The 23,833-nt window shown below is 34.9% G+C and overlaps 1 protein-coding gene across 1 annotated transcript in view; it reads left to right on the top strand.

Moving 5' to 3' along the window:
• Positions 1-23,833, top strand: part of LOC138707426 (uncharacterized) — a 516,816-nt gene that overhangs the window by 382,621 nt on the left and 110,362 nt on the right. The window contains exon 2 of the mRNA XM_069836872.1: positions 21,815-21,892. Within this exon, the coding sequence (XP_069692973.1) occupies positions 21,845-21,892 (48 nt within the window). The 5' untranslated portion in view covers positions 21,815-21,844. The remainder of the gene's footprint in view (positions 1-21,814; positions 21,893-23,833) is intronic.

Raw genomic sequence — 23,833 nt, 5'->3', positions numbered from 1 at the left:
TATTACATTGTATAAAATATTATTGTTATTAAGGTATTAATTCTGTACATATTTCATATTTGCATTTTATATGTATTGCATTTATATTTAAACGTAAGAATTAGACATGTTTTTTATTCTATGCTATAAAGCAAATGTAAGAATATTATGGAACGAATAAATCTATCTATCTATCTATCTATCTATCTATCTATCTATCTATCTATCTATCTATCTATCTATCTATCTATCTATCTATCTATCTATCTGTCTGTCTGTCTGTCTGTCTGTCTGTCTGTCTGTCTGTCTGTCTGTCTATTAGTATTATTATTATTATTATTATTATTATTATTATTATTATTATTATTATTAAAATACAACTTGATGACAGGTACTGTAAACAAGAGTGAAGATAATATTTTAAGATGTATTCAATCGTTTCTCAGATTTATGGACGTGGTTGACCATGTCTGACCGACCACCATATGAAATGCAAAATCTAGAATTTCACAGTGTACATTCCACATTTCATCCGCACCTTTGATGAATGGGAATTCTCTTTTGATGCTATCGTTTATACTGCATTTACTTTTCGACATGATGAAAAACGGTACAAAATTATAATGCATTATACAACTTCAACTTTCGCTATGATGCTATGATACCGAATATAATCGGAAACGGAAATTGTAACTAATTCTCCCAACATAAACATGGAGAGAGAAGAAAAGAGAGCCACCGGCGTGGCTCAGTCGGTTAGGCGCTTGTCTGCCGGTCTGAAGTTGCGCTCGGGCACGGGTTCGATCCCCGCTTGGGCTGATTACCTGGTTGGGTTTTTTCCGAGGTTTTCCCCAACCGTAAGATGAATGCCAGGTGATCTATGGCGAATCCTCGGCCTCATCTCGCCAAATACCATCTCGCTATCACCAATCTCATCGACGCTAAATAACCTCGTAGTTGATACAGTGTCGTTAAATAACCAACTAAAAAAAAAAAAAGAAAAGAAAAGAGCATCGCTCTGAGTATCACCAACATTACGATAGAAATAATGTTATTTTAATTAGTCACCAGGAGTGCTACTAATTAAAAAGAAAACAACTTTCGTAATCCATTTTTTTAGGAAGGCTATTCATAAGGGGAACATTTGAAAAAAAAAGTCGGGACACCGGGACAAATGATCAGAAAACGGGACGAATGGGAATCGTAGTATAGAAAGAAGACTTAAACGTTTAATCATCATCATAATCATCCTAACAGGTGATAGTCCTAGAAGGACTGTTCCGGTCTACAAAATTTTCCCGCCATCTCTTCACAGGGCGACCGAGTGATCTTTTCCCTGTTGGTCTGTAGTTCAAGATCGCTCTAGGAATTCTTGTTCTAGGCATACGCTTGACATGGTGAAGCCAGTTGTCTTGATATTGATGAATACACTGCAGTACAGGTTTCAGCCCCACTTCTTGTAGGATGTCTTCATTTCTTTTGTTATCCCATTTAGTGTAGGCCTATCCTGCTGTTCGACGCATAAACTTCATATTTTCACTGGCAGTAATTCTGTTTCCGTCGCTTTTCCGTAAGGTCCAAGCTTCGCTGCCGTAACAAAGGACAGGTCTTACTAAGGTCTTGTCCAGACGAGTGCGGGTATGTTTCTGGGCTAAAGAAGGTTTCATTATACTGTTGATAAAGCCTGCAGATTTATTGAATTTAAAATTTTTTTCTGAGATATCTAGATGAGGTAGAAAGGAAAGCTTGAAACCAAGTTAATTGAATTCATTAATCCTTTCTAAAATGTCCCTTTTCATCTTTACCTCATTGATGTGAAGAGTCGATCATGTCTTTCTTCAGTATCCAGGAGACGTTGGTGAGCTTATGCGCATGCGCGTCTCGTGCACTCTTTAGTACAGTACTTAACAAAAGTTTAAGACCATGAGCAAATTTCATATAATTATTTTCTGGTCCTATATTTTTGTTTCTATTTCCCTCATGAATATTTTGTCAATTATTTGGACTGTGAGATATCTATCGACGCAAAGTAAGTAAAATTATGACATTTAGTTTTCGAGTTATGATTTTAATGAAATATTTTGTTACTGTAAAAAATGTTACATTTATAATTACGAAATAATTTATTCATGCTAAACCAACATGTTTATTGTAGTGATGATTTTTTCAAGCAATTTGAGAAGTGTGAGAACACATTGGTACCAGAAAGAAAAATTTTAAAAATTTTATTTTCGTTTTATAATTTTTTGCATATTTTTCCAAAATAAAAAAATAATAGTAGAAATAACATTAAGTAAAGGCATTCATAGCTTCACTGTGGAATAAGCTAACGTAACCGGACCTACGCCAATCGAAAGTACGTGTTCTCACACTTCTCAAATTGCTTGAAAAAAATCATCACTACAATAAAAATGTTGGTTTAGCATGAATAAATTATTCCGTAATTATAAATGTAGCATTTTTTACAGTAACAAAATATTTCATTAAAATCATAACTCGAAAACTAAATGTCATAATTTCACTTTCTTTGCGTCGATAGATGTCTCACAGTCCAAATAATTGACAAAATATTCATGAGGGAAATAGAAACAAAAATATAGGACCAGGAAATAATTATATGAAATTTGCTCATGGTCTTAAACTTTTGTTAAGTACTGTACATGCTTCAATCCACTGACTACTTCTCACCGTTCCGAACCCGTGTCGAAAGTTTGTTGGAACGCCCGACTGCAGTTCATGTTTCCGGTTCAGGACTGGTTTGCAGTAGGTTCGTTCCAACAAGCGGTTCATGGATCAGTTCATGTACGGTTCCTGTACGATCTTATGCGCATGCGCCAGTTGAGCATCTGCTATGGGATTCAACTATGGACTGGACGCTATTGGAACGCTTTCGCGGATCGTTATGTACTAAATCCAGAGATGCTATTACTGTGATGATCTTTGCCAAGAACGGGATGCTTATTATTATCATTTCGCAGCTAATTCTAATTGCAGAAAATAGAATTTCGATCATTTTCTATTAAAAGATGATAAAGAGTATGGAAGGCAAGAATTCCGCTAATTCAATGTCGTGTACTGGGGGACTGTCATCTAAAAATAGTTCTTTTTTTCTTAATTATTAATGTATGTACGTTATTTATTATAATTTCAATCAAAGCTGCATGTTGAAATTGTAATTAACTATTTTAATACCAAAATAATTTCCATTCCCTTTCTTTTTGGCGAAAATTTAAATTAAATCTCTAGTTTTATTATTCGTCTGTACTGTCACTTTCCATCTTTAATCTCAATGATGTGAACAGTCGATCATGTCTTTCTTCAGTATCCAGGAGACGTTGGTGAGCTTATGCGCATGCGCGTCTCGTGCACTCTTTAGTACATGCTTCAATCCACTGACTACTTCTCACCGTTCCGAACCCGTGTCAAAAGTTTGTTGGAACGCCCGACTGCAGTACATTTTTCCGGTTCAGGACTGGTTTGGAGTGTGCTGGACCGCTTTTTCTGTACTGCGCATGCTCACGATAGTTACGGACGGTTCCTGACTGTTGTTGGAACGAACCTTATGGTAGGCATAGGCTACTCTTTGCTCTGGACGCCGAAATGGAAATTTTCATCTCGCTATGTTTTCACCGATGCGAAAGATTTCGAATCAAATGAGTACCAGAAAAAAAGAGCCTCGCTTGAACAATGACACTACACGGTCCTGTGTGGCATGGTGCTTGTGTACGCTCTGTTAGAATGCTGATCACACTTGATCACGAGCGACTGCACTGCGGTGTGTGGGGATGTGAAATCTGGACTGCAAACAGGTAGCATCAAAAGGAGCTACTCAGGAAGAAACAGTTGACTGCACAACTGTAGCCTACTCGTACGATGAACTATAAAAATGTCGGAGTTCAGTTCCCGACTAATATAGTGAGATCAATGATGGACTAAGCATTTCATCTTTCATATGTTGGCAGGTATGATGTTACATGCGCTCTGCGATTGTCAAGATTGACGTACGGTATTTCACCGACAAGGCTCGACGTTTGTTCACACAATACTGAGTTAATGGGAGGGTTTTCCCGACAGAATTTGAATGTTGTCAAAGAGAGTACCATGAGCGATACAATTTATTTTTTTTCTTCCTGTCCTGAAACACTATTAGAGTTCTCTTCACATATGTAGTAGGTATACGGATAGAAGGAGCTTAAATATCTGAGTATGATGTATCAAAAACGCAAAATCGATGAAAATGCACATAGAAGGTATTCTGAAACCAAGGACATAATTATATTGCATGTCTTTCGTTGATTACTTCTCTTATCATAGATCCATACTTTCCATTTTATACAGTTACAAAAACAAAACTTTGAAATCAACACAACTGCAGTTTCATTCCCAAAACTGGGTAACGTATTATGCGTGTCGGTGTATCCCTGATATAAAGTAGATTTTTTTTCACAAGCAGTCACTTTCAAGCGGAATTTTATACTTACTTACTTACTTTACTTACTTACTTACTTACTTACTTACTTACTTACTTACTTACTTACTTACTTACTGGCTTTTAAGGAACCCGGAGATTCATTGCCGCCCTCACATAAGCCCGCCATTGGTCCCTATCCTGAGCAAGAGCGTAATTTTATAGGACAACAAATTTCTAGTTACCGATGGAAGAAAGGATCGAGCGTTGAAACCCAGTAAAAACTGTAGTTATCTCATGTTTGTTAATATATCTGATTATTTATTTTGTGTTGTGTATATTTTTCTAATATACTTGTCTTAGTCACAAATCTGTGTTGTTTGGGTAAAATGAGATGTCATAAAAATGAGTTTGGAGATAAATGAAAATTAAACATCGGATTCTTATTGCAAATAATTTTCTACACAAATAAAACACATCAACTGCTAGTATTCTTTTGATTTTTGCACACTCACTTGTTTAATTTAACTTGTATGTTCATCTGGGGGATTAAATTCCATCTGCACAAAAAAATGACGTATCTCCCTTTACCTTAACAACACAGAAATAGCCTATCATCAAATACCTTACTATAATAATACCGGACAGCTGTATACTAGTAGCATTGGCGTGAGTGCGAAATATCACGGACCTGACATCTAGCGAAGGGAGATGGAATTACGTCCACATATACAAATATTAACATAGCTGGATTCGGACTATTGTTTAAAACGTGAGTTACTAATGTGGAATAATATATGAAACACTTAAGAAATGTTGAATAGTATTTAATGTAAAATTATTATCTTATATCAGAGCTGCATATTATGAGAATATTGCATACTTCATATTACTTTCTGTAATTATTAATTGTTACATATTTTTTCTTTGGTTTAGTGAGACAAAATCAGTTCTGACATTAGGAATGAATTTACAATGATGCTTTATATACGCATTGCTGGCAACTGCAAAAATAGAAATGGTAGTATTCTGATGCTTGTAATAATTATTAGTAAAGGCATGTATACAACAATAAAGCTTAATTTGCTAAAACCTTAAAATTTCCAATATATTTTAACTTCTATTCATTTATTAGGTTTAAATAAAAAAGCTAATTTTTATTGTTCTATCAACACAGAGACAAAGGCATTAGGCCTACTAAAGAATGTTATTGACTCACGTTTTATGAACTGTCGGAAATCGAAAGTACGATTTGGAACAATTTGTAATGCTGCAATTGTCACAATTATGAACAGCACATATACACCCTGACATTTTAACACAGCACTAATTAATAAAACTATTAACTAGCCCAGCAACAATATACATTGCAGTTGATTACAGCTTGTTTCGCGAGTATCTCCACACCGGCAGGTAGGTAGCAGCACCAGCGTCGTTCGCACGCAAAACTGCTAGCTGTCCGGTATTATTATAGTAAGGTATTTGCTATCATGGCTAACGAGAAAGACAGACTTCGGCGCAACGTCACATTCTTATCATAACAAGGCCAACATTGAACTAATGAACGTTTAATGTAGCAATTCCTTTGTTTTTTTAAACTTTGAACATGTATTTATATTGGCAATTGTTACGAAGGCCATGACTAGACCGAGATAACCACGTGACTGCGATTCCAGCTTAACCTTTCTTTCTCGTTAGCCACGAAGCCTATTGAGAATAATATTTTATGCTCGACCATGCCGAAATGTAGTAATTATACACCTGGTAGTAGCCCTTTAATGCACCTCATTAAAGTACACCTATTCATTATAGTTCAGTTGTTCAGCCAATGAAAAATCACCATTGTACCATTATATAACCGCAAATATCGATTATTCTCGGATATGCAATCGAAAGACAACTAACCAAACGTCACGGAGGCTGGAAATCCAATACTATCGCAGAAGGTTATGTTCTGTTACTATAATAATTAGTGTTAATTGTAATTAATATTCAAATAAATTGAATTTGTCATCTCTTTCTTCAATTCTAAATCAATTTCCAGGTTATATCAAGATTAATGTTCATGTTAAGGCTGGTTCACAATAAACCGGGAACGGAAACGACATCGAGAACGAAAACTGAAATACTGTTAAAATAAATATATTTAAATGTGAGCATTCACAATTAACGAGGATCCCGGGGACAGGAACGTGAAAGTTAATTGTGAATGCTCACTTTAAAATATGTACATTTATTTTAACAATATTTCCGTTCTCGTTTTCGTTGTTTTCGTTCCCGGTTTATTGTGAACCAGCCTTTATTCTCTAGATTATATCAAGGTCATTGATATTCGTTCCTCGGAAAAAAATCAATACTTTCGCGTCTGCGCACATCTCACAATTTAGAAGGTCAGTTCCTCTCCTCACTTAGATAACCATAACATGAATACTTATGAATAATTTCAAGTCAGAAATATGGTCGAGCATAAAACGTCGTATGAAACTTGCCTATAATGGTAGTAATTAAGACGCTCGTATGAAAATTATGAAACGAGCGCAAGCGAGTTTCATAAACAAACATACTCGCGTCTTAATTACTACCATTATAGGCTCGTTGCATAATGTAGGCCTACTATTATGCGTAAATATCGATAATTGATACCGATTTTCGTATTAATCGATTAAAAAAATCAGTGTTGTCGATCAAATACTTATTGAATGTTTCCTTTTGTGGTTTATATTTGTTTTACTTATCAATTGCATTGAAACGGTATTGATGAACTCCCTTGTTCAGTGGAATACGTTTTGGAATAATTTAGTCTCGTTTTGAGGGGAAAAATGTTTTGTGTTATCATTGTTTGCGCTCCATCATGAACGCGCCTCCAAAACAATCGAAAAACCCGATTGTTTAGATAGGTTGTGTTTTGTTTTCGCCAACATAACCATCGAGATTCAATATTGTTCATTGTAGCTATCAGTTAATTATCCAACCCGTATTTGCATGGCAGTTTGTAATTATCTGCGTTTGGAAAAGTTAACCCAATCACTATTAGGGGGAGCTGCTACTTTTACTGATGCCTCTTGCGGAGGCGATATATCGATTGCAGGATACTTATGACGTCACAATTGGATTGGGCATCGCTGAAATGAATGCGGGTGAGATGGCAGCACTTGAGTAAATAGCCTTTATTGCGGTAAAAATAGCAATACTTGTAATAAATACTGATTTCGTTTTCTCATTTCTGCAGTTCCCTCTTTTCTATGAATTGGCTTTTTAGTAACGTAAAACATCAATACGGCGATTATCCCACCGCAATTCTGCGATATCTCTCTACTTGGAAACTTCCAATAAAATAATTTCTATGCGTGGAATAGTAATATACGTTACGAGAGCGGTATGTTGACGTTTTCATGGTCGAGGAAAAGATTAAAAAAGCGAAACGTAGTTGAGTTTTTTTTAATTTCCGAGAACATGAAAACAAACATACCGCTCGTGTATCGTACATTATTTTGTGCGAAGATCGTTTATTACATACCTGAAAGACGAATTTCTAATTAGTTGCAATGAAATCTCCATGTTGGTTTCTGTTTAATGACGGCAACTTCGGAAAACCAAAATATCTCTCTTCAAGAAGAGGGAAATTGTTATGTGTGTTAGGTTGGGAATACTGAATGTGGTATTTCACACTTACCGCGTATTGGTTCTGCGCGGAAAACAAGCAAATACGCACGATCTCGCACAAAATAATTTTTACTTTCGCAATGTCGTGAACGCATCGTACTGTAGACATTAAATAAAAATGTGTAAATTTCTAGTTACTACAGTTTTTCTTTTACAAATATTTCATTTTAAAATACATAAAAAGTGACAATATGTCCTTTTTTACGTGTAATGTTTGTTCTACCTACAATAAGTGTTGCTTCAGACGTGGTATTTATGGAGATTAATTTTATCATTTGTGTTTTTTAATATTATTGTCGGCGGAGATTGTTGGAGATTGATTTGTTCTTTTGGCGGAGATTAATGGAAATTTTGGAAAACACAATTATTTTCAAATTCGAGCATTAACTCAGTATGAATAGGGTAAACTAGGGTCTGTTGAACAGTCGGGCATGTTGGACACTCTGTACTTTAACGTGTTACCACGCCACTTGTGGGCAGCACATTCAGTTAGAAGTCAATGATGGAAGTAGCCCCACTCGTGGCTACTTCCCTCTTTGACTTCTAGCTGAATGTGGTGCCTACAAGTGGCGTGGTAACACGTTAAAGTACAGAGTTTCCAACATGCCCGACTGTCCAACAGACCCTAGTTTACCCTATTACTTTCCAAATAATTAACATTAAAGGTTCGTTGGATTTTGATAAAGGTGCGGTATGGCCAATAGACAATATTAATTGTTGGATTCAGACATTCATTAGAAACGAAAAAAACTTGCAACCCTCAAATTAACACTTTCAAATTATCAGTGAAATGTTGAATTCTCCGTCTTTTGAGTTCACTAATGTAATCAGAACTCCTGGAATACCATGTAATGTAGTCTACTTGTATATGTAACAAATTCAAGTGAAAAAAAAAATCCGAAAAAACTCAGGATATGAAATTCGCTATAAATCGACGCAATAGTAATAATTCGTGAATGTATTCATATTTCGCTATTATGACTTTATTTCGCGATTTCTCGCGATTGTTTTATCCGCATATTATTAATCAGAATCACTTAATTCGTAAATATCAGTAAAAATATATTGTATATCTATTATGTCGTGATTTTCGCGATCTCCATGAATACCCGGCCCTGCCGATCACCTTAAGCCAGCCAGTCACTCTTACCGGAAAGCATTAGGCACAGAATGTAATGGCACGGACCGCGTGGGAAACCAAAGGACTCCTGGAATGTTGTACAGTAAAATAAATTAACTCCTGCTAATTCTTTTTTAAATAATCGTGAAAATTTTGTGGACTCTCGAAAAGTTAGAGACGCTTTAAGAGACAAATAATTTGAAAATTGGTGTACATTGCAACAAAAGGGTAAAGGAGTGATTCTTAACAAAGAGTTCCCCCAGCAAACAGCTGGATAAGAAATCACAAAGGTCTAACCCTCTCGGAATGGATAGACGCCCTTAAAATGGTAGGCTATGTCGCTCCGTTCCGAGCTGTACCGGGTAGAAGTCGGGATGGTCCCGCTGTAGGCGCTGTCTCAGTTTTTCACAGCCCCTACTCCCCCCCCTTGCAAGGACGTGTTTTCACGTACTTTAAAGTTTCTCCTCCCACTTCCCCCCCCTCTTTCATTCATTCAGCGAGATTGAAACTCTTCCCCATATCCTTGGCTTCTGCCCCTATAGTGAGGCCCTTCGTAGCATCCGTCACCATGCTGTCCGTTCTATGCTGGCCGAGGCACTGAAGGAAGTAGGGTTTACAGTCCATCAAGAGGTGCAGGGACTAGCCACACAAGGAAGTGTTCGGCGAATTGATATCATTGCCATTAAGAACAACTCGGCATACATTCTCGATCCCACCATCAGATTTGAGACATGCAGATCAACCGCATGAGGTGGACAGTGAAAAGAAACGGATGTATGAACCAACAATCATCATCATCAACAACAAGATAGGCCATTTGGCCTGTTTCGTCTCAGAAGTTGTCTTCCCAACGACGCCTAGGTCTGCCGATATCACGCACCCCTGTTGGGCGATATTGCAGAACCTGTTTTACTAATCTTTCATCCGGCATCCGGGATATATGTTCCTTCCACTGAACTTGATTTTCTTCAATTCTCTTATTCAAACAAAAAATATTCAGATGTGCTCTTATATCTTCACTTCTAATGTGATCTCTAAGAGTACAACCAGCGACATATCTTAAGAATCTCATTTCAGCTGTCTCTATTATTATTTTATCACTTCTGTTCGTGGCCCAAGTCTCAGCTCCATAAGCCAATACTGGTACTGCCATTGTTTTATAAAATTTTAAAACCGTGTCTCTTCGTGTTTTGTTTTTTAATGTTCGTTTTATGGTGCCACATATACTTTGAAATTTATGCACCTTTTGTTTGAGATCTCGCTCCTCATCGAAAGATATATCACACCCCAAATAATTAAAATGTCGCACCTGTTCTAATATCATATTGTTGAGGATAATTTTGGAACGTATCTGATATTTCCCAATAAAGGCCATGACCTTTGTTTTTTCATGAGAGACATTTAGATTGTACTTGGACATTGTTTTGTTTAGCTGAAAGAGAGCTAGCTGCAGTTTGTCCTCCTTATCAGCAAAGACTATTTGGTCATCGGCAAATAGAATAGTATTTAAAATCGTCGATCCCACTTTAAAATCATATTTCAACTGCGCTTGCCATTCGGCTATTGCTGCGTCTAAATAAATATTAAAAAGTGTAGGCGACAATGGGCAGCCCTGTCTTACTCCTAAATTGACAATTTCTTTTTTGACATTTAAAATATTTTTAAGATTTCCTTTATCTATACTGATGACCGTCCCTTCATACATTTGCCTTATCATTTCCACTAGATGTTGTGGATATCCTTTATGTAATAAAATGTCCCATAGCTTTTCTCGTAGTACCTTATCAAAAGCTTTTATATAGTCTATAAATAGCAGGTGTGTCTCTTGATTGAATTCTCTTCTTTTCTGAATTATTTGCTTCACTATGAATATGCAGTCTGTACATGCTCGTCCTCTTCGGAATCCATGTTGTTCGTTATTTAATAGAACTTCCGATATGATATTTAGACATCTTGTTATAATTTTAGCAAAAATTTTATAACTTTTATTTAGAAGGCTTATACCTCTATAATTTTTGCATTCGTCTCTTTTGCCCTTTTTAAATATTGGCCGTATTATAGCTATTTTCCATTCACTTGGAATTTGCAAAGTGGACCAGCATATATTTAAAACATCTAGAAAGCGCATTTTTAATTGAGGCGATGCATATTTAATTAACTCTATATTCATTTTCATCGCTGCCTGGAGTTTTATTAGCTTTGAATGTGTTTAATATATCATTTAATTCTTCCATTGTAATATTATCTACTTCATTATATTCGTTACTTTTTTGTTGTGGCTTGATATCAATAGGGTAGGTCCAAAGCTCCTTAAAATATTTTAGCCAGTCATCTCCAGCGATATTATTTAATTCTACTGTATCCTTTTCCGATTTATTCAAATGTCTCATTATCTTATATGCCGATGTTTGAGCTCCATGAACATCATATTCTAAATTGCTGATATATCTGTCCCAACTCTGTCTATGTAGCTTTCTTGTTTCTCTTTTAGCAAGAGCACTTCGTTTCCGATATTCAGTTAAATCACTTTCAGAGTTCGAATTTAAATATTTTAAATATGCTTCTTTTTTATCTTTGATTAGTGATGCAATTTCATCATTCCATATACTAAGTCCTCTCTTTGTTAATTTCTTATTTCTTTTTCCAAGAGCTTCTGTTGCAGCTTGTATTATGATTTGTTTAAGGTCTTCCCATTCTGTATTAACGTTTAGGCTAATTCCTCGCTGATCCAAATATTTATCCAAACGTTGACAGTATAATCTCCTTATACTATCTTCTTTTAATAGATATACCTTAAATGTTTGTTTCTTACTTCCATTTTCTTTCTTAGTTCCTAACTTCAGCCATCTTTTCAAAATTTTAATTTTGGTCATTAGCATAAAGTGATCTGAAGAAACATCATAGCTTCGGTAAACCCTTGTATCTAGCACTTGGGACAATAATCTTTTATTTACTAAGATGTAATCTATTATACTCTTCTGACCTCTGCTAGTCCACGTGTATCTGTGAATATCTCTATATCTGAAAAAGGAATTTGTCACTTTTAAGTGATTAAAAACAGCAAAGTTTCTCAAACTTTTGCCATTTTCATTCAAAGTCTGTTCTCCATTATTCCCTATTATATCTTTCACTGGTGACTGGCCAATTCTTGCATTTAGATCTCCTCCCAATATTAATTGATCATTTTTATTGACCGTATCTAAATGTTTTTGTAGGTCTTTGTAGAACTCTATGCTTTCTTCTTTTCTCCCTTCTTCAGGGGCATATACACTTATTACTGTTAAATATCCACGTGCTATTTTTATTCTAATACTGAGTAGTCTTTCATTGATTATTGTATAGCTATGTATTCTATTCCTATACTTATTTAGAATTAAGATTGCTGTTCCTGCAGCAGCTCGTTTCTCTTGCGGCACACCACTATAAAATAATATATAATTGTCCAATTCCTTCGATCCTTGAAGTTTCTTTTTTTGTTTCAGAAATTAAGGCAATGTCTACCAACAATCCCGTTCTATAAAGATAAATATAGCCTGTCCCACATTGATGTAATAGGTCTGATGGTGGGAGCACGAGGTACCATACCCTCCTTCTTTGCCAACAAATGTAAAAACCTGGGCCTAACACACAGCATTGTGAAGGAAATAGCCATTAGTGCCCTCAAAGGATCGGTTCAGATAATGAGAAATCATTTGTATGGGAGTGATAATGGAAATTTCAAGTTATCTTAACCAATGGCTGTTGATTGATTCAGATATCAATGTCAATACGTAAATCCGTGCTATTATTTTTCTCGCGGTATATGGCATTCGTATCATTCTAACCTATCTGATGATATTTCCCCCCCCCCTTTCTTAACTGTAAATGAGCACAAACGCTACTTAGGTGTAAATTTTTCTGATATTTTGTATATTCGATTATCTCATCGTTTCAAATGGATATCATTTTACCTTTTAGGTCTGTTTCCAAATTATATGTAATACGCTTTGTCAAATCTGGCAACCTTTTCATAAGGGAAGCTAACTTTCTTTCTTCTTTCTTGGTCGTGTGTTACACTATCTCTCCTGTGACCCTTCAGTATGGCGGTATACTTGTTTGTATTTAATCTGTACAGATCTGATGCGCTCTCAAGTTTGAAATAGATGGCAAACACACAGCATTCTGAATAATATTCCAACCTTTATTTTCAACTGTTGAAATGTATTGATACTATGTAAATAAACATTAAATGTAATAATTAAATCATACCATGTTCCTTCATACCTTTTGTTAGGCTTGTCATGCGTAACATTCCAACAGCTGTAACTACCTTCATACCCATTTTATATTATTTGTATACCGGTATGTATTTTTCTGTATGTTATTTGATCCTGGTTGAGTGGAAGAGAAGGCCTGATGGCCTTAACTCTGCCAGGGAAAATAAAACTATTATTATTATACTTACTTACTTAATTACTTACTTACTTACTTACTTACTTACTTACTTACTTACTTACTTACTTACTTACTTACTTACTTACTTACTGGCTTTTAAGGAACCCGGAGATTCATTGCCGCTCACACATAAGCCCGCCATTGTTCCCTATCCTGAGCAAGATTAATCCAGTCTCTATCATCATATCCCACCTCCCTCAAATCCATTTTAATATTATCTTCCCATCTACGTCTCGGCCATTCTTTTATGAATAAAGAATTCTGTTCCTAATTGGTGATTATCGTTTCCTTCCCCATAATACAACAAATAATCTCCTATTTGTGTTATGCCGTTCCCATCTAACCTAACCTTCTGTACTCCCACAAAGCCTATTCTATATCTAGCTAGTTCTTTTGCTACTAATGTTACCCTTCCTATTCTATACAGACTTGTAACATTCCAAGTACCAAATCTCAAAACCTTATTCCTTTGCTGTGGTCGTGCCAGAGAATCAGTCCCATTCCGAGGCTTATTTGAAGGATTCGTAACAAGCTATTATTATTGAAAATTGGACACATGTTTATATGAAGTTTTCTACTCAGAATAATCCTTCTAAATCACCCTGTGGATTAAATTCGAACATAACCTGCCATTTTTTTTTCTTTTTTTCCCCCCACACTTATACATATAAGGTAGGCGCTTGATTTGAAATGAATCTAAGGGGCCTATTCCGCTTTGGAGCTGTGCCGAAGTTTCCGAAGTAAATCTCATGTCCGGAAAGAAAATAAAGATGACGTCAGGAACTTTTATGAGTAACGGGATGTGTGTACATCAGTCGGGTCAGCAGAACTTGAGGCTTTTGTTTTTGCAAACAGCGGAAACGCATTTATTTCCGAATGAGATGTATAGCAACGAATCTCTTCAAATTGATTTCTGAAATGGTCCGAGGGCGCCAGCCCCGTCTGCAGGCAGGGGGCTTAAACAACTTCTCCCTGTCTCCATTTCCTAAACGACAGGTCGCATGCATTCGGGGGTTACAGTTCAGCCACTTTATGGCAAGATTTGCTACAACATTTCATTCGATATCGAATGTTACGATATGTAACAGAATTCCTACAAAAACTTTTTTACTTTCAAAACTGAAGTTCTTACTGCTAAAGCAAATGTCATTTTGTGTTGCGTTAACCAAAACTTTTCGAATAAACTCTTACATTATTAAGCTTATGGATAAGTTCGCTGCGTTTTTTTTTTCGTCATCACAACACTGTGTCGCTAGGAGTTTGTTTATCGTTTGTCATTTGTTGTTTGGAGTGTTGCGCTTGTAAATACGACTTCAATTATCGGGTTTCAAGAAAGTTTGTACAGAGACATCATTTTATTTTACTTCAATTTTTATTGTACCTGAGTTTTTTAATGTACTTCACTCCCACCCCTTCTACTAATGAAGTTCAACCGTCCTCCACACAGATCCAAGGCCGCATATACAGTCATAGTAGCCTTACGGTCATAGTAAACAGTACGTTCCAAAAATATGTTCGTGTTTTCCAGTGACGAAAGAGCTTTCAATATTGAATCATTTTCGCACAGGTAGGCCTACTGTCGTCCATTTGCCTACGTCGCATCCCGGTTTCCCCCACCTGCTTCTATTCGCCTCTCTGTAAAGGCTAGTGGCTGGGCTGTCTTAGCTCTTTTCTGAGAACATTAATTTCTGTTAGGAATTGGACGTCTACGTAATATTATAACCATACAAATGTTTAAAATAACGTAAATAAAAGGACTTCGTTAAGTAATTAACTGTCACGTGATTTCCTCCCTTTCTACGACCCTGCGACATAACCACTTGGACGGACAGTAGATAGTATGTCTGAGTAATTTTAGAAGAAGATTGAATTTAAAGTATGTAAGGTAAGGTAGGTACAGAATTATTTCAACATGAGTTATTGATACGAAGTACGAACCTGGTAATTGGAATTACGTACAATAGTCTATAGTGCGATAATATGCACATTAGAACTGAAGCCTGTATCGAAATAAACGGCCACCATTTCGAAAATGTGTTTAAATATCCATATTGTGATTATTTTTCAATTTAACTTCATTCTCTATATTGTACGCTAATGTGCTGTAGACAGTATACACTGCATAATTAATACGGCCAAATGGACAGCTCAGTTCGTGAGTAAAAACACTCATTGTTAATACTGTACTGTATTTTGATTCAAGAAAAACCCAATGAAAATTATCAAACTCAAAAGCGTGATATTTCCTAGTTTACGTAAATGGATGAACTACTTTTCTTCCCTCCTATACCTAGTAAAGTGATTTGTTTATATTTTACGCCAGTATCATCGAACTCCAGTCGTGGAAGGGGGTAGCAAACAGTGTTTCCGGTTTTCAATCGTTGATCCAAAGGTATAGCCAGGTTAATAGAGGAAATGTTAGTAAAAATAAAATGGTGTCCCTGTACTATTTGTGGGATAAAGAAGATGAAGTATCAAGTGGAAAAATAATGAATACTTCCGATATATTCTTCTGTTTGAGTTTAATAGAGGAGCAAAGGTAGCGGAGGAGGCTCGAAACATTTGTGCCACGTACGGGGAGAATGTCATCGGAGAAATCATTGCAAGAAAATAGTTCTGTTGTTTCAGCACACAACACTCCGTACCCTCGAATTGTACATGATTCCACACCCAACTGTCTTGCCTCTCAGTTTACTGCGCTGCGACGTCACTGACAATACAAATGAGTCCGATATTTCGTAAGGATCAAGCTGACCACAGAAATAATGCGAGCTCTTCCCGTGCGTTGGTTTACCAGGATCACGTCCGCGAAGATGTTTGCCCACAGATTTCATTCAATATACTGCAAGTAAACTTCTTTTATTTTTTCTTATATTCACCTCGCCCTCGGATGTAAGGCGGGGTGAGGAGTACGAAGCCAAAACTCTTAGTCAAAGTTTTTCTTTCATTTCAAGAGCAATGTTAGAACTGCGCCCCTTCATCCGGCAAATCACATTCCTGGTGTAGGAGACCCTTTGAGTACAAGTCTAGCCAGGAATTTCTTATTGGAAGACGGGGACTTCGTGCACAATGCTTGTATTATATTATATTATATTATATTATATTATATTATATTATATTATATTATATTATATTATATTATATTATATTATTCTTTAGTCAACTGTCCAAAGACAGATCTGAACCTCACAAATGATACCAACATAGCACCACTTATGAGGCAACTAGGCCAGGAGATAATGGGGTAGGGTGGCCAGTTCCTTTCCCTCTCACATTATATTATATTATATTATATTATATTATATTATATTATATTATATTATATTATATTATATTATATTATATTATATTTCATTCTTTTCTTAGTATTACATGTAACTAAACTTGTTTTCATTTTGTTATTATTATTATTATTATTATTATTATTATTATTATTATTATTATTATTATTGGTCCTGTATTTCTGCAATTTTTATATTTGTTATTCTTCTTATATTGGTTCAGTGGAAAAGAAAGCTTCATGACCTTTACTCTGCCAGTAGAAATAAATCTACTAAATAAATATATTGTTATATTATATTATATCATATTATATTATATTATATTATATTATATTATATTACATTGTATTATATTATATTATATTACATTGTATTGTATTGTATTATATTATATTACATTATATTGTATTGTATTATATTATATTATATTATATTATATTATATTATATTATATTATATTATATTATATTATATTATATTATATTATGTTATATTATATTATAGTACATTGTATTGTATTATATTATATTACATTGTATTGTATTATATCATATTACATTATATTATATTATATTATATTATATTATATTATATTATATTATATTATATTATTTTATATTATATTATATTATATTATATTATATTATATTATATTATATTATATTATATTATATTATATTATATTATATTATATTGTATTTTATTGTATTATTATATTATATTGTACTGCATTATATTATATTATATTATATTATATTATATTATATTATATTATATTATATTATATTATATTATATTATATTATATTTATTTTATTGTATTATATTATATTGTATTTTATTGTATTATTATATTATATTGTACTGCAATATATTATATTATATTATATTATATTATATTATATTATATTTATTTTATTGTATTATATTATATTGTATTGTATTATATTATATTATATTGTATTGTATTATAGTATATTATATTATATTATATTATATTATATTATATTATATTATATTATATTATATTATATTATATTATATTGTATTTTATTGCATTATTATATTATATTATATTATATTATATTATATTATATTATATTATATTATATTATATTATATTATATTTTAAAAGGTAAAGTTGTCCGGACACGGCCTTAAGTGACAGGATAAAAGAAGGGATTAGCCACGACTACGTACCGATTATTTTTTCTTTCTAGAAATTCTAGATGCTGCATTTAATACTTAGAGAAAAATTCAGTGTACAGATCCAGAAACAAAATTTGGGCCACCAAATTTTACTAAGTTCCGCATACAACGTATTGCGCATGTGCAGTAAACAAGGGCGACTAAATATGCGCCACTCGTGGACAGTCTTGCGAAGAGCGAAGCTTATTCCCTGCATAGAGGAGAACGCTATCAAGACTGCGCCCATTTTTCAATTCCGTATCTGTACGTAGTAGGTTAGGAGAGCTTCTAGATGCTATGACGAAGTATAAAATCGCCTCATCTTGTTTTGAACTTTGAACCTTCAAATCCGAAGTCTTTTGTATATTAGATTTATTATTATATTATATTGTGTTGTGATATAGGCCTACATTATTACTAGTGGCTTGTGCAGCAAATGCTGCAAAATAAATTCATTAGAAGTTCAAATAAAAATGTTTCAGATTTATTTTCAATGAAGAATAGGCCTACCAGTCATTTTAAAAGTTATTCGCTTCCATAATAATGAAACATACTCCCTCTGAATGGTTTTTTATGCCAAATATTTTTTCTTGAACCTATCCATCTTCAGTTTTTGAGTTTAAAAAGTAAAACGATCAGCAGATTTTTCATGTGGGAGTAAAGCAGTAGTAGCTATTTCAGGTCATTGTGAAGTGTAGGTGAGAGTTAAAAAAAGTCAGGTTTACCATGCTTTCGAACAATAGACATAGCATCTTCGTATAGCTGCTGCATGTTTCATGAACTACCTTGAAATGTAGAGGGTAAAATCATTTTATGCTGCTAAGAAATCTTGCTGAAATGATCGGGAGGCTGCAAAATCTTGTAGGCCTCTTATTTCATCAGTAAGTAATACCTTTTGGTCTTTCCTTAGGAACTGTAATTTTTGCGCTCTCTCCAGACAATACTGGAGAGAATCACGCATATAAATATCCACACCACACCGCCATTAAATACATGAAAAAGACCCACACCACTTGATTAATAACTATAAAAATATATAATTTTTAATAACAATAATTTTAACTTACGTAAATTTTGTAATTTTCAGTAACACATACTGTATATGTTATACAGCCGTCACTCAGTAAATTATAGAAATGAAGATCTAATTTAAAATATTCTCTACGTATACTTATATAACCCCAAAAGGTTTGAGTTTCATATCAATAGGCTATATCATTAATATGTATATTAGTGACTTGTTTTTAGTAAGTCTTAAAAGTTTTTAATAACCAATTATAGGGAAGTTATAAAAAATTACACAAATGAAGATCGACATATTGTTGTCATTATGATGTCACAGAATTTGCTCTGATTTGCTCTAAATATGTCAGCAATCCTGCAGATCATGGCCTTCGTGTAATATTGCTTATTGTAGTGTGTGTGTTTTGTTTTATTCTGAAAAGCCATTGTGTCTCAAAACTGACGACAGATAGATTTTGGAAAATAGGAAAATTATGTAGGAATATTGACATTTCATTGAAAACTACTATTTTTCTGAAAATCTTTATATATATATTTTTTTATTTTATTGGGTTATTTTACGACGCTGTATCAACATCTAGGTTATTTAGAGTCTGAATGAAATGAAGGTGATAATGCCGGTGAAATGAGTCCGGGGTCCAGCACCGAAAGTTACCCAGCATTTGCTCGTATTGGGTTGAGGGAAAACCCCGGAAAAAACCTCAACCAGGTAACTTGCCCCGACCAGGATTCGAACCTGCGCCACCTGGTTTCGCGGCCAGACGCGCTGACCGTTACTCCACAGGTGTGGACTATATATATATATATATATATATATATATATAATAGATGATGTATTGCATAATATTATGGCGTATTGTAGCTATAAGGTTATGTAATATGGTATTTGTTCCGTTGCGATGCATTGCATTACACTATATGTTATTTGTTATGAAATTTATTTTTCTCTCTTTAGTTGCTTCACACACTCACAGTTTCTTTTACGTCCGCATTGTTTCGCAGATATACAAACACCCCTCATGAGTTTGGGCGCGCCCTGATAATGAAAACTTGTACAAGTTTATGAGACTTCCCCGTTTACCTGAGCCGTGTGACAGTCAGGCGTCGCGACGAGTTAATTGGGCGTCGCGCCAACAGTCTTGGCAGAGTACCACGTGCCGTTGAGTAGCCTTACGCGGGTAACCTTTCCTGGGTTCTAAGTTGAACACGTTGAAAGAATCAATATCGTAACATTCCATGTTATTGACGTTTCCATGAAGGAACATGTACCTACGTATTTGAAGGAAAATACAATAGCTATTTACTCGAAATCAGTTGTAACAATTTTTTTCAGTAGGGATATTCTCGTGAATAAATTAAAATATGGCATAGATACGAGATGCGTTTGAAAAGTTTGTGGCCTGACACATAGATGGCATTGAAAACGTGTCAAAAATTCCGCCATTGTTAGCGGCCATTTTACTTTAATTCAAACACGAAAGATCATAATTTTCTGTTGATTGTATTTTGTATAGTTTAATTTTGAAGTTAGTGCGCCCAATAGATTGACAAAATTGGAAAATATCGAGCTTCGTGTTGTCATTAAATATTTCGTAAAAAAGGGAATGAGTCCAACAGAAATTAAAGCAGAACTGGAAGGGAAAATTTGTGAGAAAAGACCGGATATAGGCAAGAAGAAAGTATTGCTTCATCACGACAATGTACCTGCTCGCACGTCTGCAACCGCGCTTGCTTAAACTACACGAACTACGGTTCGAAATGCTGCCGCACCCCTTACTCACCAGATCTCGCATCCTTAGTCTTTATTCGTTTTCCAAAACTCAAAAGTCACTTGGCTAAGAAGAAATAAATTTTCGTTAAATGAAGAAGTTATCGCAATAGCAGATAGCTTCTTTGCAGATCTCGAGGAATCTATGTACAAGGAGGGTATAGCAGCATTGCAACACCGGTGGACCAATTATATGAATCTCAGGGGGGAATTGAGAAATGAATATTGTTTCGGAATAATCCTAGTTTAATTTTTTTGTCAGGCTGTGAACTTTTCAAATACGCCTTGTAATATATTCCCAAAATCATTAGAATCTGAGAAATTACCATTATTTACATTATCTAAAATGTCTTCAAACAATACATTCGGGTCATAATTATAACACTGATGTAATTCTAGCCGTTGTGAAAAAAAAAAAAAAGACTTTATTTTCGTGTAATATTTCTCTTCTGACGTCTATATTCGCCCTACAAGAGAGAAAATTGTAATAATATTATATTGACATGAAAAATTTACTCCTTTGTCACTATGGAAACAGCCGTGTAAGATCAATTTCGTGCGTCGTGATTTTCCACACGGCCTATCTCGCTCCATTTTCTGTTTAATACGCCTCACCAGTCTTGCCTAACATATTCTTTGAAATTACAATAAAATGCAGGCCATTTTGTTTGCTAACTACTAAACGAAAATGTTCGTATTTTGATCAACAGTACATAATTAATTTAATTTATGTTTGATTCCTTAATGATGTTACAAGAAAGTAAACTGAAAAGAGAAATACGTTGTATTCAAATGGAAAGTGTCGTAAGGTATTTAAAAAAAAACAGACCTTCTGTAGTCCCGAGTTGTTTCTCCACAACCGGATAAAAACCATTTCTAGTGCATTAATATTTACCAACGTATTCTTTTCCTTTAAGTGATTTGTTAATGTTGTTGTTTGTTTTCTTTCAGGTCCGCACCCTGTTCGTTAGCGGCCTGCCAATGGACGCCAAGCCTAGAGAGCTATACTTGCTTTTCAGGGCCTACGAGGTTAGTATTGATTCCTATAAAGTAGCCTATACAATATCGAGCACCAACTTCTGTCAATGAGACAGAAATATTGTACGTTCGCTCGGAGAAAATCTAGGCAGCGGGGGTTGAAAGCAGAAGGCCACACAAATTACTGATGTTTCCTTCGTCCCGCGCAGAAGTAAACACCACATAGTTGCCAGTTCTGTACGACTTGGAGTGCACGTAGTTTGCATTATTTGTTTAGTTTTCTTAGTGTACATTAAAATTAGTGAAATATGTGGAGACCATGTGAGTCTGTTAAAGAGGGTCAACAACATAGTGATGACGACAAAATTGTAATGTTCGTACTTCTCCTGTTGGAAGTCATTCATTAGAGAGACAAGCTGCACATATTATAAGAAAATATATACCTATTTTTCAGTGAAGTAGAAGGCAAATGTGATTCACCAATTGCTACAACTGTTCGCGCTACGGGTGTTTTCAAGATCAGTAGTGAAGAAAATAATTTATATCAATAGATAGATAGATAGGTAGATAGATAGATAGATAGATAGATAGATAGATAGATAGATAGATAGATAGATAGATAGATAGATAGATAGATAGATAGATAGATAGATAGATAGATAGATAGATAGATAGATAGACAGACAGACAGACAGACAGACAGACAGACAGACAGACAGACAGACAGACAGACAGACAGACAGATAGATAGACGGACACTTTATTGCTTAGACATAAATACATTATGCATAGCAACGTCAATATGAACAGATCATACAAAAGTATTTGCCAAGTTAAAATAATCGTTAATGCTATACAAACTATGTTCATATAATTTTCTCTTAATTAACAATATAACCGAGTATAGACTTCTAAAAAGAAATCTCAGACTGCATTACAGTCACGAAATTCAAGAAATTTGATGATTTCGGACGTGATATAATACGACGCACCAATTATGAATGTTACAACAACACATATCCCCGAGTCGACCTGGTTGGCGAGTTGGTATAGCGCTGGCCTTCTATGCGGGTTCGATCCCGGGCCAGGTCGATGGCATTTAAGTGTGCTTAAATGCGACAGGCTCATGTCAGTAGATTTACTGGAATGTAAAAGAACTCCTGCGGGACAAAATTCCGGCACATCCGGCGACGCTGATATAACCTCTGCAGTTGCGAGCGTCGTTAAATAAAACAGAACATATCCCCGACATTGGACACCATTTTAAGTGCAGTGCAAGAAAAGACACAAGGCACAGATTGCGAATTTCTGTATTGCTAAAAAAAATGACTCAATTGTTATAGGTTATATTATTTTTAAATTTATGAAATTCACAAATTTATTATGTTAACTGTATAGAAAAATAAAAGTGTTAATATAATATGACTCAAATAAATAGACTTTTTTCGTATTTAGAAAAGAATTTGGGAGACCCATCCTGTGCAGTTACGTAACTTTTCATGACCCGTTCACTGGTGGCTTAATAATATAATAATAATAATAATAATAATAATAATAATAATAATAATAATAGGTTAACTAGAATGACAAATGTTATTAGTGAAAATAAACATAGGTCAAGTGGGACGTTGAAGTGACGTACTCCAGTAGATTTTGCAACGCTGCTTCCTTAGTCGCGTGTCGAGTTGTGTAACAACAACCACTGCTTCGGTAGCTTAAGGTACGATCACACGTCGCTACTTTTGCAGCGCTGCAGTACAAAAAACTGCGCAACTCTTGTACTGCGACGTGTGAACAACGGTGCAACCCGATAAGTAGCGGCTGCCGAACCTGCTGCCCGCTACTTTTCCACGCTGCGCGCAACTTAAAAGTAGCGACGTGTGAACAGGGTTCTCAGGGTTGCAGCCGCAGCATTTTTGATATCGGTTTTGTTGAAACTTTTGCTGCGGTAGCGACCAGTGTTGCCACCCAAATGTGCCAATGATACTTTTA

The sequence above is a fragment of the Periplaneta americana genome, chromosome 1 (genome assembly GCF_040183065.1).
Source record: "Periplaneta americana isolate PAMFEO1 chromosome 1, P.americana_PAMFEO1_priV1, whole genome shotgun sequence".
NCBI lineage: Eukaryota > Metazoa > Arthropoda > Insecta > Blattodea > Blattidae > Periplaneta > Periplaneta americana.
The sequence above is the reverse complement of the archived record's forward strand: the minus strand, read 5'-3'. Positions and strand labels throughout refer to the sequence as shown.